General features: G+C 54.1%; 1 protein-coding gene across 2 annotated transcripts; it reads left to right on the plus strand.

The window, feature by feature from the left end:
- The first annotated feature begins 3,045 nt into the window (after positions 1-3,045).
- Positions 3,046-10,391, plus strand: LOC147571720 (ral guanine nucleotide dissociation stimulator-like). 2 transcript variants are annotated; one of them, XM_086696122.1, is made up of 5 exons: positions 3,046-3,266; positions 6,198-6,326; positions 6,684-6,798; positions 9,335-9,534; positions 10,137-10,391. In XM_086696122.1, exons 3-5 carry the CDS (start codon positions 6,775-6,777, stop codon positions 10,198-10,200), a joined length of 288 nt encoding a protein of 95 aa, XP_086552248.1. In that variant the 5' UTR covers positions 3,046-3,266; positions 6,198-6,326; positions 6,684-6,774; the 3' UTR covers positions 10,201-10,391. The 2 variants fall into 2 exon arrangements, with proteins under 2 accessions (XP_086552248.1, XP_086552247.1); XM_086696121.1 differs by lacking the exons at positions 3,046-3,266; positions 6,198-6,326; positions 6,684-6,798 and adding an exon at positions 7,051-7,317.
- The last annotated feature ends 6,992 nt before the right edge of the window (positions 10,392-17,383 follow it).

The raw sequence follows: 17,383 nt of genomic DNA on the forward strand, positions 1-17,383 counted from the left end.
TGGAGCCGCTTCGGGACTTGCAAAGCATCAAAGGTGTTCGGACCACAACCAAGTTTCGAGGCCACGCACGGCGACCATGTTACCAAGGAAACCTCTCACATGGCGAGCTCATGGATCAATATCCATGCGATGACTTAGGCAGAATCATCACGGTAATCATGAAGGTAACGATACTCAAGGTCCCCATAATCTCCTTCATTCCGGAGAGACACAACTCACCCCTCGGGGACCAAACACACGCTCAGGAGCCTGAGCTGCTCCAAGTGGCCTACACCACACCATCTTCCTGAAAACATAAAGCACCAGTCAGCTCCATATGGAAGTGTGGGAAAGCCTCTGCTCTTAGGCCTTTGCTTTCAGTGAGGTCACAGTGCTGCCTTCAGGATGTTTTCAGCCTTTGAGACAGGATTGGAACTCTCTCGTGCAATGAGATATTCCCATGCAACAAAACGCATTCCTTGCCAAGAACTGGGTCCCTGACGCGGTCCGGACTCCACACGGGCCACAGCACCACACTCACGCACACACACTCCCCCCAACAACCGGGGAGAGGTACAACCCATGCAATGAAAGACCGTTTGCTCAAGACCTCATTTCCCAAGGAGGCTGAGAGAGGAGCACTGCCTGCTCCAGTACACACGCACTGGTTTCTAGGGACCCGGTGGGCTCCCAGTCACTTCTCCCTCGTGCTGCCTGGTGAGTCCCTGAGGAGACGCGATTGCCAAGGACTGAAACTCTTGAAACACGGAACGAATGCAAGACAGGAGGCGCTCCACGGAAACGGGAAGCACCACGCCCCACGGAGAGGAAGAACAAAACCCACCAGTCTGCCTTGGACAAGGAGCTTTTCCATCCACCTTCGTCGCCAGAGTGCGAAGAAGACGTTCCCACCCAACGTGTCCCAAAGAGATGACTTTGGACTCCATCCACAACACCCAGTTCTCTTCAGCACACATCTCCCATCAGGAAAGAGTCTGGACCACCCTCGAAAACACACAAGCGCCACTGATTCCTGGCTCCCTGGCTCCCACTTCATTGATGGAATGCACATTGCCTTCAGAGATGAAGAGCTCAACAGGGAGTTGCACTTGCCCTAATCCAGACTCCTACCCCCTAGTCCCATTGACTCCCACGAGAGAGGACCCCCTATCGCCACAAGCGGGGTGAGATCTCCCCCTCCCCATCAGAGGGTGCAACTCTGCCACCAGGGGCGGGGCGGGGCGCGGCGCGGCGGGCTGGGCAGGGCAGGAGAGCAGGTGCGGAGGGGGGAGGCAGGAGGCCTGTGTTCACCTGCTGCTTCCACTCTCAATCCCTTCAACACCGTCCCCTGCTGGCCTCCAGCAACTCAGGCCCACCACCCTGACTCTCCCTGGAATGTTTCTCTGGAGTCTCAGGTCCCTTGTACTTCATTTTCACAGGCAGGAATGATTCCTCCTGCTCATGGCTGCCACTTCCCTGGCCCTGCCTTGACACTTGCCCACAGCCGCAGGTCCACGCTTTCCTTCCTTCCTTCCTCCGTTCGTTCGTCCTTCGTTCCTTCTCACCTCCACCCGCCAACCACCAACCCAGTCAGACCTCCATGGGCACTCAGGGCGCCCCCCCTCTCGACCTGAACCACTCCCCACCGCCTGAGCCTAACCCCCTACTCGATCTGGGACCCTCCTCTTCCAGGGAACCAGGGTCCAACCCAGAAAGCCCACTCCTGAGGCCTCCAGACCGCAGCCGCAACGGAGCCCAAGAAGAAGCCCGGAGCCCCAGGGCGGGGGGAGGGTTCTCATGGGAGGGGAAGACAGAGAGGGGCAGAGGGGAAGGCCACGTGCGACCTTGTCGCTAGGGTCCCTACCTTGGAAGCACCGCGACTGAGGCAGGTCCTGGAGGGAGGCTGTGTGTCTCAGCTGCTCCACCTTTAGGCTTCTCCCAGATGGACTTTCAAGGGCGCCGGGGGGGGGGGAGGGGGGGGCATCGCATCGCGCTCTGCCCCAGCCAGTGCTGGCACTCCACCAGCGCGGCCAAAGACCGAGGCGCCCGGGAAGCGCGTCCCGCGCCCTGGCCTCTGGCTCCAGGAGCAGCAGGAGCAGCAGGGCCGCCACCCTCCGAGGCTGGAGGCTCATGGCTCCCAGTCTTCTCCACGCGGGGCCCCGCCTGCGCTCCCGCCAGCGCTCCCGCGTGCACTAACGGTACCCCAACCGCCAAAGCCACGGCTGCCGGGTCGCAGGCGCCAGGCAGCAGCATGTCCCAGGTCGGGGGCTGAGGTGGGCGTCAGTCCCTGGCTGGCCCAGACACTTGGGGGTTTGGGGCGGCAGGCGGGCTGGGAGCCAACTCACAGCACCGCTGAGACCTCAGCTGTGTCCCTCTCCAGGCTCCGGCCCTGGCCCACGCGCATGCGCGCCCACGCGCATGCGCGCACTCGCGCGCGCGCTCCCGCACACCTGCTTGGGCCCAGGATCCAAGCCGCCCCATCCCCCCACCCCCGCCACCCCACAGGGGGCACAGCTCCTGGGCACCAGGGTCTGCACCACCGCACCTCCCTGTGCCCACCAGATGCTCTGACCGACTGCCCGCCAGCCTGACAGCCGCGAGCCAGGCAGAGGGCTCCAGACACCAGGCCAGTGGGACAGGGACCGGCAGGTGTCTCCTCCCAAGGTGGACACCTCCCTGTCACCCCTCAAGAGACCCAGGAACCTTTTGCATTGCTGGTTTCCCAGGGACGTGGCTGCACGTGAACCCAGTGATCCCTCTTGCATCCTAGGCCTCTGTGTTTCTTCTTCACTCTGCCTCCCATTCCCGCCAACCGTGGCCATCTACAGCCGTGCACCCTCCTCGCTCGTCACCCGTGACCGCAAGGGCAGCCCTAAGGGACAGGGAGACACGCTGGGCACACGAGACTCCTTCCACCTCCCTTCTCCTTGAAAGGCCGGTGCTTTTCAGCTCTGCATGCCCTTCCCATGGCCCTACCTGGACCGCACCACCAGCGGTCCCACCCTCAAGTCCACCCTGCCACCGCTGACTGTGGCACGTCCTTCAACTCTGTGGAACCGCCTGTCCACCTCCACTACCTCCCAACCCCCGTGTTTTCTTCACAGTGTGCCTCAGATCCCAACTCCTCCGTGCCATTTTTCTTTTCTTGGGTTTCCATTGCTTTTCAACGTTTCTTTCTTTTGGTGAGAGAGAGAGAGAGAGAGAGAGAGGCCATCACCCATGCGATTGTGCAGCAAGCATCGACTGAACGTGCAAGGTGTACCAGACCCTGCTCTGGTCGGCGAAGTGTAAGTGAACACAGATATATGGAATTCTTCCCATTTAACTGGCTAACTGGGCTGCAGTTTCAATATTTACACTATACTTGCGGTCATGTGGTTTATGAGTTTTCGTACTTGAAAACAATCCATCTTAAGAGGCACTTCATTGACTTCTCAACCACCAGTCGTTTACTTTCTACTGGCCTAGATCTTAATGGAATTTCTTTAAATGTTTTTGAATGGTTATTTATTTTTGAGACAGAGGGAGACAAAGCGTGAGTGGGGGAGGGGCAGAGAGAGAGGGAGACACAGAAACGGAAACAGCCTGTCAGCACAGAGCCCGATGCGGGGCTCGAACCCACGAACCGTGAGATCATGTTCTGAGACGAAGGCGGACGCTCAACCCACGGAGCCACCCTGGCGCCCCGAGACTCTCATATATCTTACTACTATATGTCTGTAAACTCACTAATTACGATTTTTTACTTATTGTTTTCCTAATTCTTGTATTTAAAAGTCAATGATCCTTCACTTCTTAAAGATATTCAGAGATAGCGATACAAGGTCATATTCATTAATATGTAGACATCACACACAAACACACACATAGATGTTTACTCTTCTTACTTCCTTCATACAATGTGTCCCGGAGGAAGAATATTTTCCTGCAGCTCAGGAATTACCTTCGTGTGTTTTGTGGTGCATTTGTAGGGATGCATTTTCTACGATTTGTGCGACATAGGTTCTCACAGATCACTACTTAAAAATCCGTGCCTTTAAAACAAGGAATCAGTGAAAAGGTGGATATTTTAGGCACTCTAGACCAGGCTGATAACATGCTCCCAGGTGCATTTCCTTGTTCTCTTTCCCCTTTATCGCCCCTTGTGCTGCTGGTTGTGCAAGTACCTGATATCCTCGGGAGGGACAAGGGACAAAATGGAGGAACTCTGGGGTCCTCAGTGACCACATGAAGGACTTTAGTCTCCAATCTAAACACACACCCAGCTCTGTCATGTGAGGAAATCTATGGGGACATGCTTTTAGAAATGTGGCGCGTTCTCTGGTAATTCAGCATAAGCTCATACACGTACGAAATGTTAACCCGCAAGATAACTTAGAGATCAGTCTAGTTCCATGAAAATTGGCTGTTTCAGTCAGTGGGGCATGAGACTCTTGATCTTGGAGTGTGATTTCACGCCCCAAATTACGACTAGAGTGGACTCAACAGATATACGATAAAATAAGTATTGGAAAATGACCCAGGTAAATTAGGCTACGATGACTGAGCTGCTAATTGGTGGGTGGGATCCCTTTACGTCCTCAGTCAGCCCCCGGGAATGAGCATCTGAGCATTCACATAGTGCCAGTGCTGGTAAGGCAGCCACGTCTTCCCTCTAGGAGTTCAAGGTCTAGCCAGGAAGATGGAAAGAACACGAAACAAAAATGGGAATGACATGAGCAAGGACTCCATAGAAAACTTCAAGGTGCGACAACTGGGTCCTGAGCTCCCCCAGGGGAGGGTCTGACAAGGCTGTGCTGAGGAAACGTTAATATTTCCTGCCGCAGTGCAAGAACGAGTCAGCCCTGCACAAGTCGAGGGTATGTAGCCCGGCAGAAGGCACAGTGCGGCGGACACTCGGAGGCAGGGGTCGTTGTTTCAGAGGGGACGTGTGAAAGGAGACCGGGGAGACCGGAAAGAGCTGCGGAGGACAGCAGAGAGGGAGGGTGAGGAGGGCCAGGGCCTGGGGCAGGAGGACGTTGTCCCTACTCTGCTCTAGCGCCGTGGGACAATATTCCCCCACCCTTACTGGCTTCCCCATCAACTTCCCACCTCACAGGCCCAGGGAACCAGGAGTTCAGCAGGGCTCAGCTGAGCGCTCCTGCCAGAGCCTCTCAGGAGCTTGGGGCTGCTGTCATCACTCAGACAGAACCTGCTTCACTCAACCCCTGAGCCCACTTCAGGGTGGTGGCAGGATTCAGTCCACATCGAGTGCCTTAGTTCTTCCCTGTCTGTCGTTGTCTCTCAGGGCTAGGCTGTGTGTACCTGTCCATGTCACGACTCAACACGGGGGTTGGTCCCCACTGTCAGGAGCTGAGAGACAACACAGAGAGTGACAGTGAGCACGTGGCCGTGCCATGCACATTTTATCACCTAAACTTGTTTGGTCTGGGGTCACGGTGCCATCTTCTTTGCAACAGAAATCAAACACTACGTCCATACCACACTCCAGGAAGGAAATCCCACAAGGATGTGTTGACAGGATGTGGGCATCCCAGGGAGCCACTGAGGGGAGGAGTAAGTGGAGACCCTGCCAGGGTCAGTGCCTTGCCCAGAATCACAGACTGGTGTAAAGTCAGAAGCCAAGTTGGGCATGACCCCAACTTCATGTCCTCACAATGGGGTCCTGGATTCGACCCAGGATTTCGGAGGGGGTCTGAAAAAGGATGTGTTACTGTCACTGGGTGAAGACACGGAGGTGGTGTGGGGGTGAGGCTGAAGAGGAGCGTCACAGAAGACATCCCGGCACGTTCTTCCCTGAGGAGGACCCCCAGGCCAGGGCAACCCACTGAGTGCCACCCTGTCCCCATCGTATGTACCCAGTGGAAAGGCAGGGAATGGCTCGTGGCACACTACTGACAAAGTCTACGTAAATGAGAGTTCTGTCCTACTAGGCCCCGACTCCAATCCCTTCTGTAGGGATTGCTTTAGAAAGTAGAGAACCTAAGCTCCTAGGAAATGTTTGGCCATCCTTCCCTAGGTGGGGATGTGACCTTCTGGGACCCCAGAAAACAAGCACTGGTAAACACACATACACACACACACTCACGCACGTACGCACACCTGGAAGGACTGTGGGCTGGGATCAGAGGAGCAGCAGAATCAGAGGAGGTGAGAAGTTGAAGTCAATGTGGTTGGATAAACTTCCAACAGGTGACACCGCTGCTCCAATTTCACAGGTATCATCCCACATATGCCTGAGGACATCCTGAGGACATCCTGAGGACATGCTAGAATGATCTCCATTGGGCGGAAAAGACACGGACCATCCCTGAGAAGCACAGTCGCGAATCTGGGACCAGAAAGAGGTAAGAAAGAAGAGTTCTGTCTCAACCCAGATAGGTCTCACAGCTGGGACCCTGGCTGCCCCAGACCTTCCCAGGGGACTGTGGAGAGGGGTGCATTGGTGGAACTGTGTACCGATGTGACATTTCATGGAGAATGGGGGTGAGCAGTCAGCAAAGAGAGGACTATTTGCAAAGGTGTTATCCCACAGGGGGACTCAGGAGGTGGATCCTAGGCAGTGACATCACTTTGCTCACAATGGGCCCCAGGAAAGCTTGGAACTCCTGTAACCTGGCACCCATGTTCTAGGAAGGTCCCATACCAGGCTCACTTGCCTACAGACCCAGAGACTTTAGGATGTTCTCTTGTTGTTTTCCCAGGTACCGGGGCTCTGGATGCCAGAAACCCCAGTGCGCAGGATTACTCAGAGGTTGCAGAGGTTTCCTTAACCCATGCTGGCGATGCCTCACGATGTTTTCCAGGACGTCACATAAGGTAACACAGAGCAGCCCAGAGCAGGCCAGGTCAGGTCAGGTCACAGCTCGGAGCCTTCCCTGGGCACCCCCATCCCCTCATGTTCTGTTTCGGGGAAAGGGGGACATGGGGGCCGGTCCTCCCCGGGACCGGAGCAGGTTCGATGGCAGTGGATGCACGTGTCATGCTGGGAAGGAGGGAAAAGGGATCTCTGAGGTGCCTCTAACCTGTAACAGGTTGAATCCAAGGCCCTCAAGCCACCTTGCTTCTCTCCTCCGTGGGGGAGGTGAGTGCACACTGTGGTGTCGTACCTGGAATGAATTCATATGGGTCTGAGGACAAGTGAAAGCAAGCAGACACGGCTTTGAGGACTCCTGCCTGCCTGCCTGCCTGCCTGCCTGGCTGCCTGCCTGCTGGGCACTGTCTTTACAGAGCCACATGCCACAGATGGAGGAGAAGCTGAATGAGAGCCCCTGCTCTACTTCCCTGAAGGAAAGGAGGAAGCCCCATGCCATCAGCAGGAAGCCGCGCTGGCTCAGGGTGAGTGCAGGTACCAGGGAAACCCAACACCCAGGGCCCAGAAAACACACTGCTGCTCCCCTGGTAGCTCTCGGAGACTCCTGGTCCCAGATGAACCTGGAACCCCATCTGCTCCCCAAACATGCCCTCAGGGCCCAGCCCCTGCAACGGCCAGACACAACGTCACTCTCCACTTAATTGGAAGAAGATCAGAGAAGAGGCGTGAGACCATTTCACGTCCCATTCTGTCTAGAATATATTGGCATTGTTGTACACGTTTCCCCGACGAACGTTCCCAGGTGTCCCGGTTCGCCCGACCATCCTTCCACACCTTCTCCACGTCTGACACACGTTCGTGGGAGCAGGGAGATTTTTACCCAAAGGCCATGGGGCTCAGTGCATTATGTCTAATGCTCTGCACTTTGGTCGCCAAGTAACACGCCCCTGGGGCCCCTCCAGTCAGGAGCAAGGGCCTTACCACCTAGACAACATTCTGGAAATGTGACCACTCACCTCACCCATTCAACCCTTCACAAATGGGGGATTGTGACAGCATTCCCTTCTCTTGCCATGTCACAGTGCTGCACTGAACATCCTACATGTCCTATTATCCTGATCCAACCTCTGCCAGGTACTGTCCCTCTCTTCGGATACCCAGAATGGACTGTACTGTTAGAAATCACAGGGACGCTGCTGTTCATGCAGGGAGGTGCCGTGCATACTCATCTAACAATCTGACCTGAGATTCTTTTTCCTTGATGGTTTTTTAAAAAAAAATATTTGAAATTTATTGCCAAACTGGTTTCCATACAACACCCAGTGCTCATCCCAACACGTGCCCTCCTCAGTACCCATCACCCACGCTCCCCTCCCTCCCACCCCCCATCAGCTCTCAGTTTGTTCTCAGTTTTTAGGAGTCTCTTATGCTTTGGCTCTCTCCCACTCTAAGCTCTTTTTTTTTCTTCCCCTCCTCCATGTGTTCCTGTTAAGTTTTTCAGGATCCACAAAAGAGTGGACACATATGGTATCTGTCTTTCCTTGTATGGCTTATTTCACTTAGCATAACACTCTCCAGTTCCATCCACGTTGCTACAAAGGGCCATATTTCATTCTTTCTCATTGCCACGTAGTACTCCATTGTGTACATAAGCCACAATTTCTTTATCCACTTATCAGTTGATGGACATTTAGGCTCTTTCCATAATTTGGCGATTGTTGAGAGTGCTGCTATAAACATTGGGGTACAAGTGCCCCTCTGCATCAGCACTCCTGTATCCCTTGGGTAAATTCCTAGCAGTGCTACTGCTGGGTCATAGGGTAGGTCTATTTTTAATTGTTTGGAACCTCCACACTGTTTTCCAGAGCGGCTGCAGCAGTTTGCATTCCCACCAACAGTGCAAGAGGGTTCCCGTTGCTCCACATCCTCTCCAGCATCTATGGTCTCATGATTTGTTCATTTTGGCCACTCTGACTGGCGTGACGTGATAGCTGAGTGTGGTTTGATTTGTATTTCCCTGATGGGGAGCGACGTTGAGCGGCTTTTCATGTGCCTGTTGGCCATCAGGATGTCTTCTTTAGACAAGTGTCTATTCATGTTTTCTGCCCACTTCTTCAGTGGATTGTTTGTTTTTCAGGTGTGGAGTTTGGTGAGCTCTTTATACATTTTGGATACTAGCCCTTTGTCCGATATGTCATTTGCAAATACCTTTTCCTAATCCATTGGTGGCTTTGAGTTTTGTTGGTTGTTTCCTCTGCTGTGCAGAAGCTTTTATCTTCATGAGGTCCCAATAGTTCATTCCTGCTTTTAATTCCCTCGCCTGTGGGGATGTCTGATCGGAGATCCTAACGTGTTCAGCCATTTCCCACCTCAAATTCTCGTGTGCATGCCAACATCCTTCTTCAGACACTGGGCACCCAGGTCTCATTCTTGCCACAAGTCACTGACGGCTTGGGGGTTTGGTCTGCATTCTGGACCCCAAGCCTCCTGATGTCCATGGTGCTGTGTCTGACTCTGTGTCCCTCCTGTGTTCTACCTCAGGGTATGAACATCTCACCCATGCCCGACAATGAGAACCGTGAGGAAGGGACCATCGAAGGAAGTTGGATGCTACTGGTACAGCGAGTGGAGCACCTGGTACCTGCTTTCCTGGGTAGAGACCCCTCCTACCTCTTCACATTCTTGAGCACGTACAGAGCTTTTGCTACCACCCAGCAGGTCCTGGAAATACTGTTTATGAGGTGAGCACCCTGCCCTTCACAGCCCAGTGTGTGATTCAGCCCCTGAAAGCTCTGAGTCTCAGGAAAGTCACCAAACGTCCTGGCGTCTCACATTGTGCCTCTGATCCGGGTGGAAACACTCCAGGTCCTCAGTGGGGGCACTGCAGGGAAAGTCACCCTGGCCTGTGGAAGGCTCCGCTGGCAGGGCTGCGTCTCTGCTGGGTCATCTTTGTCCTCTTGCCCACGATCAACTCTCTGCCTCATCCCTCACTGTCGCCAGGTGTTGAGTTGGGCTGTTTTCCCATTGGAAAAGGAGATTGGAGGCTCTATCTGTGTGTCTGAGTCCTGGCTCAAACCAGTCAAGGATGCCCAGGATGAGCAGGACGCCCAGACCCACACCAATATGTGTGATGGAGCTGACTGGGGCCCTATCATTCTTCAAACACGCAGGAAGCCCCACTAGGTGCAGGCACTTCTGTAGGAGCTCACTGGGATCCAATGCGCAGAGCGGACAGTACCCTCCCCTCCAGAGCTCCATTCTAGTCAGCAGTCAGTGACTCTGGATAGGACAAGACGTAGCATCCACACGACAGCTCATATGATGTCCTTCTGGCCTCCTCCAGATACGGAGGCTTCCATTCGGAGGCTGAGGACGATGGCGGACCCCGGGAGCAGGAGAAACTGTGAGTAGGCTGAGCTCAGGCTGGAGGGCCTTCCTTCTCCAAGAGGGCAGTGCTGAGACTGTGCGTGGGAGGGGCTGCAGGACCCAGCATCCCACACGTCTGAGAGTCCTGTGAGAGGGCAAAGTTCTGAGGGCTTTCTCTTGGAAGCAAGGAAAGGGGTCCTGTCCTGTCTGGTAGAGGATGGGCTGTGGGCACAGGGAGGCCCCAGAGAGCGCCAGAGGACCGCGTCAGCCCCTTAGAGAGTCCAACCCCGTCCCCTCCCACTCACAGCCTTGCCTAGACCCCCATCAGGGGACCCAGAATAACGGTTTTGGGGAGCATCACGCTCACCACCTTGGGGAACATCCACAGTGCGTGCTTAGCAAGGGTACAGGAGACACAGTGAGGGCTCAAAGAGCACATATCACCCACACGATGGGAGAACGGTGTCAGCGGGAGGACACCCACATGTGCACTGAGTGCATGAGGCAGCACAGAGGCACAGGTCGTCACGTTGAAGGCATCAGGAGGGTCCCAGCAAGCCCAGGTAAGACACAGAGTCCCCTTGTCCCGTATTTGCGCAGATTTTCATGGAGCGCTAGGGTATGCAGTGAAGGCACTCACTCACCCCGACACCACCCCTCCACTCACGCACGGACTTGAATTCCAGTGGCAGGTAGGCAGCGGGACACAGCGAGGAGTCTGGCTGGCTTCCCCAAGAAGGACAGAGACGACCACATCATTGGTGAAGGGGTTCCCGTCAAACAGAATCTTGACGGTCCCTCTTCAGTGACCAGGTCTCTCGTAGGCGGGACTGCCAACTCACAGGTGGACAACGTATAGAACCACCCTCTGGACATCCAGGAGCAGGAGGCATAGAGGCCGGGTCCCACAGGCCTGTCCTGAGACATCAGTGGGAGGAACACCCCATGGTGATTGTTCTGGCTACTTTTGTATCCCCAGGGCCATCTCCTCCATCCTGGGCACCTGGCTGGATCACTACCCCGAGGAATTTTTCCGGCCTCCAGACTTCACCAGCTTGAAGCTGCTGCGGGCGTATGTAAGGGTCCACATGCCGGGCTCCGAGCTGCAGCGCCGCGCCCGCCTTCTCTACTCATGGCGGAAACACCGTGAGCCCAATGAGCCAGAGTCTCCGGGCGAGGAGGACTCTGGGTGGGAGATGTGGGCGTGTGGAGGGGACGGGCTATGCCACGGAGAACACGTGTCCTGAGACTGCAGGTGGGCCAGGCGTAGGGACTAGTCTCAGATCACTGTTCCATTAGCCTGCCGTCTGGGAGATTTCCTCCTGGTGGGTTCTTTGACTCAGATGACAATGTGTGCGGGAGAGGTTTCCTGCCATGGAATGGCAATCACGGTCATGACACTTTCTATTCTTGAAGCTTTGGCAGCAGCTCTAGAGCCCCGTCCAGACGTGCCTGGGGAGCGAGCCCCCGCTATCTCTGTGGTGCCCACTGCAGCCTCGCGGCCCACGCTGCCTGAAGCCACCAGTTCTCCTGGAGCTCAGCGCGTACGAGAATCGGAGACCCTCACTGCAGCGTCCCCACCAGGACAGGAGGTACTCCCAGCTCTGGCTGACAGTCAGGAGCTGGAAGAGCCACCTGCCCCTTTGGTGGCCCCAGAGCACGAGCAGCCCCCAGCCCCAGCCGGCGGGGTCACGGAAGGGCTGGAGCAACCACCTCCTGCAGCTGAGCAACCAGCCTCAGCTCCCCAACAGCGGCTCATGTCGGCTGCAGCCCCAAAGGAGGAATTCCCTGACCTTGTCATTGCGTTCTTTGTCATTTTAGTATTGGGTATAGGGGTATTTGGTGTCCTTATATACTACCGGTTTATACTTAAAACATAATTTAAGTTTCAAAAAATTTACTCTGATCCTGTGAAATTACAACTTCAAGGATCAGTACGTACATTCGCAGGATTTTACACCCGTGACCACTATGTACTCCTAGAACATTTCCATCACAGAGACACGTGCACTACTAATCACCCACGGCTCATTCCCTCACCCCAGTCTCTGCAACCAGCGATCTCGGTTTCTGCTGCTTTAGCCCCTCTCGGATTTCCTTGTGTGTGCAAACACACAACACGGCCTGTTGTGTCTGGCTACATGACAGGAGACTGATTAATAATTGCTTAAATATTCAATGGCACTAATATCTTTTATGACAGAGGAATAGTCCTCAAAGAACCAAGATTAGGTGAAGCCCCCACTTGAAATATCTTCATTAGCTGGCATGGGGACCCTCTGAGGTTTGACACAAGAGCCGAAGCCAGAAGACAAATGTCTGGACCAGAGCGAATACCTTGAAAATCTTTCATTTTCCTCGACTGGCCATGGTGATATTGGTCTAACGTGCGTATTATAAAACTACCCAAATGAAACCGTCAATATGCCATTGACGCTAATCTATTAGGCAGTAAAGTATAAAGTTCTGGAAGGGTTCCTACAGGTGACACGTATTCAGTAAAAGGAAGATTTAAATAATGAGGACAGGCACCAAGGTGGCTCAATGGGCGAGTTTCCGAGGCGACTTTGGCTCAGGTCGCGATCTCATGGTTCTTGAGATCAAGTCCCAAGTCAGGCTCTGCAATGACAGCTTGAAGCCCTCCCTGGTCAGGATTCCCCTTCTTGCTCTTCCCAAAAAACTAACTAGGAAACAACAAATACATACGGCAAAAAAAAAATGTATATTCTTTGAAGAAATAATGGCCCCCAAGACATGGTGTCATCTTCACACTCCTTTGGCTTTGAGTGCAGCAGGTGACTGTGTTTGTGTTCACGAGTAGTGTGACAGGTTGGGCATCCATCCAGGACTATGGTCTTGTACTATGGGATGTCGCCACAGTGGACAGGCAGAGTCCTGTCCCCTTCTGCATTCTCAGGGGCCACACATCATCCTTTACTCTGTGTCTCCAGAAGCTGAATGACCGGGCCAATTCCAATATTTTGTCTCTCATCACTGTACACAAGGAGACATGTGTACCGAAACTCTCCCTTTCTGTAGGAATGGACCATGGAAGGAGGCCGGATGCTACTGGTACAGCGAGTGGAGCACCTGGTACCTGCTTTCCTGGGTAGAGACCCCTCCTACCTCTTCACATTCTTGAGCACGTACAGAGCTTTTGCTACCACCCAGCAGGTCCTGGAAATACTGTTTATGAGGTGAGCACCCTGCCCTTCACAGCCCAGTGTGTGATTCAGCCCCTGAAAGCTCTGAGTCTCAGGAAAGTCACCAAACGTCCTGGCGTCTCACATTGTGCCTCTGATCCGGGTGGAAACACTCCAGGTCCTCAGTGGGGGCACTGCAGGGAAAGTCACCCTGGCCTGTGGAAGGCTCCGCTGGCAGGGCTGCGTCTCTGCTGGGTCATCTTTGTCCTCTTGCCCACGATCAACTCTCTGCCTCATCCCTCACTGTCGCCAGGTGTTGAGTTGGGCTGTTTTCCCATTGGAAAAGGAGATTGGAGGCTCTATCTGTGTGTCTGAGTCCTGGCTCAAACCAGTCAAGGATGCCCAGGATGAGCAGGACGCCCAGACCCACACCAATATGTGTGATGGAGCTGACTGGGGCCCTATCATTCTTCAAACACGCAGGAAGCCCCACTAGGTGCAGGCACTTCTGTAGGAGCTCACTGGGATCCAATGCGCAGAGCGGACAGTACCCTCCCCTCCAGAGCTCCATTCTAGTCAGCAGTCAGTGACTCTGGATAGGACAAGACGTAGCATCCACACGACAGCTCATATGATGTCCTTCTGGCCTCCTCCAGATACGGAGGCTTCCATTCGGAGGCTGAGGACGATGGCGGACCCCGGGAGCAGGAGAAACTGTGAGTAGGCTGAGCTCAGGCTGGAGGGCCTTCCTTCTCCAAGAGGGCAGTGCTGAGACTGTGCGTGGGAGGGGCTGCAGGACCCAGCATCCCACACGTCTGAGAGTCCTGTGAGAGGGCAAAGTTCTGAGGGCTTTCTCTTGGAAGCAAGGAAAGGGGTCCTGTCCTGTCTGGTAGAGGATGGGCTGTGGGCACAGGGAGGCCCCAGAGAGCGCCAGAGGACCGCATCAGCCCCTTAGAGAGTCCAACCCCGTCCCCTCCCACTCACAGCCTTGCCTAGACCCCCATCAGGGGACCCAGAATAACGGTTTTGGGGAGCATCACGCTCACCACCTTGGGGAACATCCACAGTGCGTGCTTAGCAAGGGTACAGGAGACACAGTGAGGGCTCAAAGAGCACATATCACCCACACGATGGGAGAACGGTGTCAGCGGGAGGACACCCACATGTGCACTGAGTGCATGAGGCAGCACAGAGGCACAGGTCGTCACGTTGAAGGCATCAGGAGGGTCCCAGCAAGCCCAGGTAAGACACAGAGTCCCCTTGTCCCGTATTTGCGCAGATTTTCATGGAGCGCTAGGGTATGCAGTGAAGGCACTCACTCACCCCGACACCACCCCTCCACTCACGCACGGACTTGAATTCCAGTGGCAGGTAGGCAGCGGGACACAGCGAGGAGTCTGGCTGGCTTCCCCAAGAAGGACAGAGACGACCACATCATTGGTGAAGGGGTTCCCGTCAAACAGAATCTTGACGGTCCCTCTTCAGTGACCAGGTCTCTCGTAGGCGGGACTGCCAACTCACAGGTGGACAACGTATAGAACCACCCTCTGGACATCCAGGAGCAGGAGGCATAGAGGCCGGGTCCCACAGGCCTGTCCTGAGACATCAGTGGGAGGAACACCCCATGGTGATTGTTCTGGCTACTTTTGTATCCCCAGGGCCATCTCCTCCATCCTGGGCACCTGGCTGGATCACTACCCCGAGGAATTTTTCCGGCCTCCAGACTTCACCAGCTTGAAGCTGCTGCGGGCGTATGTAAGGGTCCACATGCCGGGCTCCGAGCTGCAGCGCCGCGCCCGCCTTCTCTACTCATGGCGGAAACACCGTGAGCCCAATGAGCCAGAGTCTCCGGGCGAGGAGGACTCTGGGTGGGAGATGTGGGCGTGTGGAGGGGACGGGCTATGCCACGGAGAACACGTGTCCTGAGACTGCAGGTGGGCCAGGCGTAGGGACTAGTCTCAGATCACTGTTCCATTAGCCTGCCGTCTGGGAGATTTCCTCCTGGTGGGTTCTTTGACTCAGATGACAATGTGTGCGGGAGAGGTTTCCTGCCATGGAATGGCAATCACGGTCATGACACTTTCTATTCTTGAAGCTTTGGCAGCAGCTCTAGAGCCCCGTCCAGACGTGCCTGGGGAGCGAGCCCCCGCTATCTCTGTGGTGCCCACTGCAGCCTCGCGGCCCACGCTGCCTGAAGCCACCAGTTCTCCTGGAGCTCAGCGTGTACGAGAATCGGAGACCCTCACTGCAGCGTCCCCACCAGGGCAGGAGGTACTCCCAGCTCTGGCTGACAGTCAGGAGCTGGAAGAGCCACCTGCCCCTTTGGTGGCCCCAGAGCATGAGCAGCCCCCAGCCCCAGCCGGCGGGGTCACGGAAGGGCTGGAGCAACCACCTCCTGCAGCTGAGCAACCAGCCTCAGCTCCCCAACAGCGGCTCATGTCGGCTGCAGCTCCAAAGGATGATTTCCCTGACCTTGTCATTGTGTTCTTTGTCATTTTATTATTGGGTGTAGAGGTATTTAGTATACTTATGTACTACTGGTTTTTTAATTAAAACATAAATTAAATTTCAAAAAATTTACTCTGATCCTGTGAAATTACAACTTCAAGTATCAGTACGTACATTCGCAGGATTTTACACCCGTGACCACTATGTACTCCTAGAACATTTCCATCACAGAGACACGTGCACTACTAATCACCCACGGCTCATTCCTTCACCCCAGTCTCTGCAACCAGCGATCTCGGTTTCTGCTGCTTTAGCTCCTCTGGGATTTCCATGTGTGTGCAAACACACAACATGGCCTGTTGTGTCTGGCTACATGACAGGAGACTGATTAATAATTGCTTAAATATTCAATGGCACTAATATCTTTTATGACAGAGGAATAGTCCTCAAAGAACAAAGATTAGGTGAAGCCCCCACTTGAAATATCTTCATTAGCTGGCATGGGGACCCTCTGAGGTTTGACACAAGAGCAGAAGCCAGAAGACAAATGTCTGGACTAGAGCGAATACCTTGAAAATCTTTCATTTTCCTCGACTGGCCATGGTGATATTGGTCTAACGTGCGTATTATAAAACTACCCAAATGAAACCGTCAATATGCCATTTACGCTAATCTATTAGGCAGTAAAGTATAAAGCTCTGGAAAGGTTTCTACAGGTGACACGTATTCAGTAAAATGAAGATTTAAATAATGAGGACAGGCACCGAGGTGGCTCAATGGGCGAGTTTCCGAGTCGAATTTGGCTCAGGTCACAATCTCTTGGTTCTTGAGATCAAGTCCCAAGTCAGGCTCTGCAATGACAGCTTGAAGCCCTCCCTGGTCAGGATTCCCCTTCTTGCTCTTTCCAAAAAACTAAATAGGAAACAACAAATACATACGGTAAAAAAAAAACCCGTATATTCTTTGAAAAAATAATGGCCCCCAAGACATGGTGTCATCTTCACACTCCTTTGGCTTTGAGTGCAGCAGGTGACTGTGTTTGTGTTCACGAGTAGTGTGACAGGTTGGGCATCCATCCAGGACTATGGTCTTGTACTATGGGATGTCGCCACAGTGGACAGGCAGAGTCCTGTCCCCTTCTGCATTCTCAGGGGCCACACATCATCCTTTACTCTGCGTCTCCAGAAGCTGAATGACTGGGCCAATTCCAATATTTTGTCTCTCATCACTGTACACAAGGGCACATGTGTACCAAACTCTCTGTAGGCGTGTACACCAAGCACAACTTTGGGGACATAATTTATAGGCATTTTTCGGGGGCTGCCTCCAGTTTACAATATCTACAGACTCTTTATTCCGTTGGGGTCTTATGTGAAAAGCAGGGACCCCTGGGACTAGGTGGATCCCTGAAGAATCAGGAGGACAAGCCAGCACTGAGGCCATCAGGGTACCTAGGAGTGACCCATGGGGAAGGAAAGAAACCACACTCCCTCATTCTGACCTCCTGCACAGCATCCCTGCCCCATGCCCTGGAACACACTCATTCAGGCCCCATCCCATGACAAACCCCAGCTGCCTGTGCACCTCCTGTTCCATAGCTCTGCTTCTCAGTAGTGCAGCCAGTCCTTGCTTT

The sequence above is a fragment of the Puma concolor genome, unplaced genomic scaffold, assembly GCF_028749965.1.
Source record: "Puma concolor isolate L17-30 unplaced genomic scaffold, mPumCon1.1.hap2 unalloc_scaffold_108, whole genome shotgun sequence".
In the NCBI taxonomy this organism is placed as follows: Eukaryota; Metazoa; Chordata; class Mammalia; order Carnivora; family Felidae; genus Puma; species Puma concolor.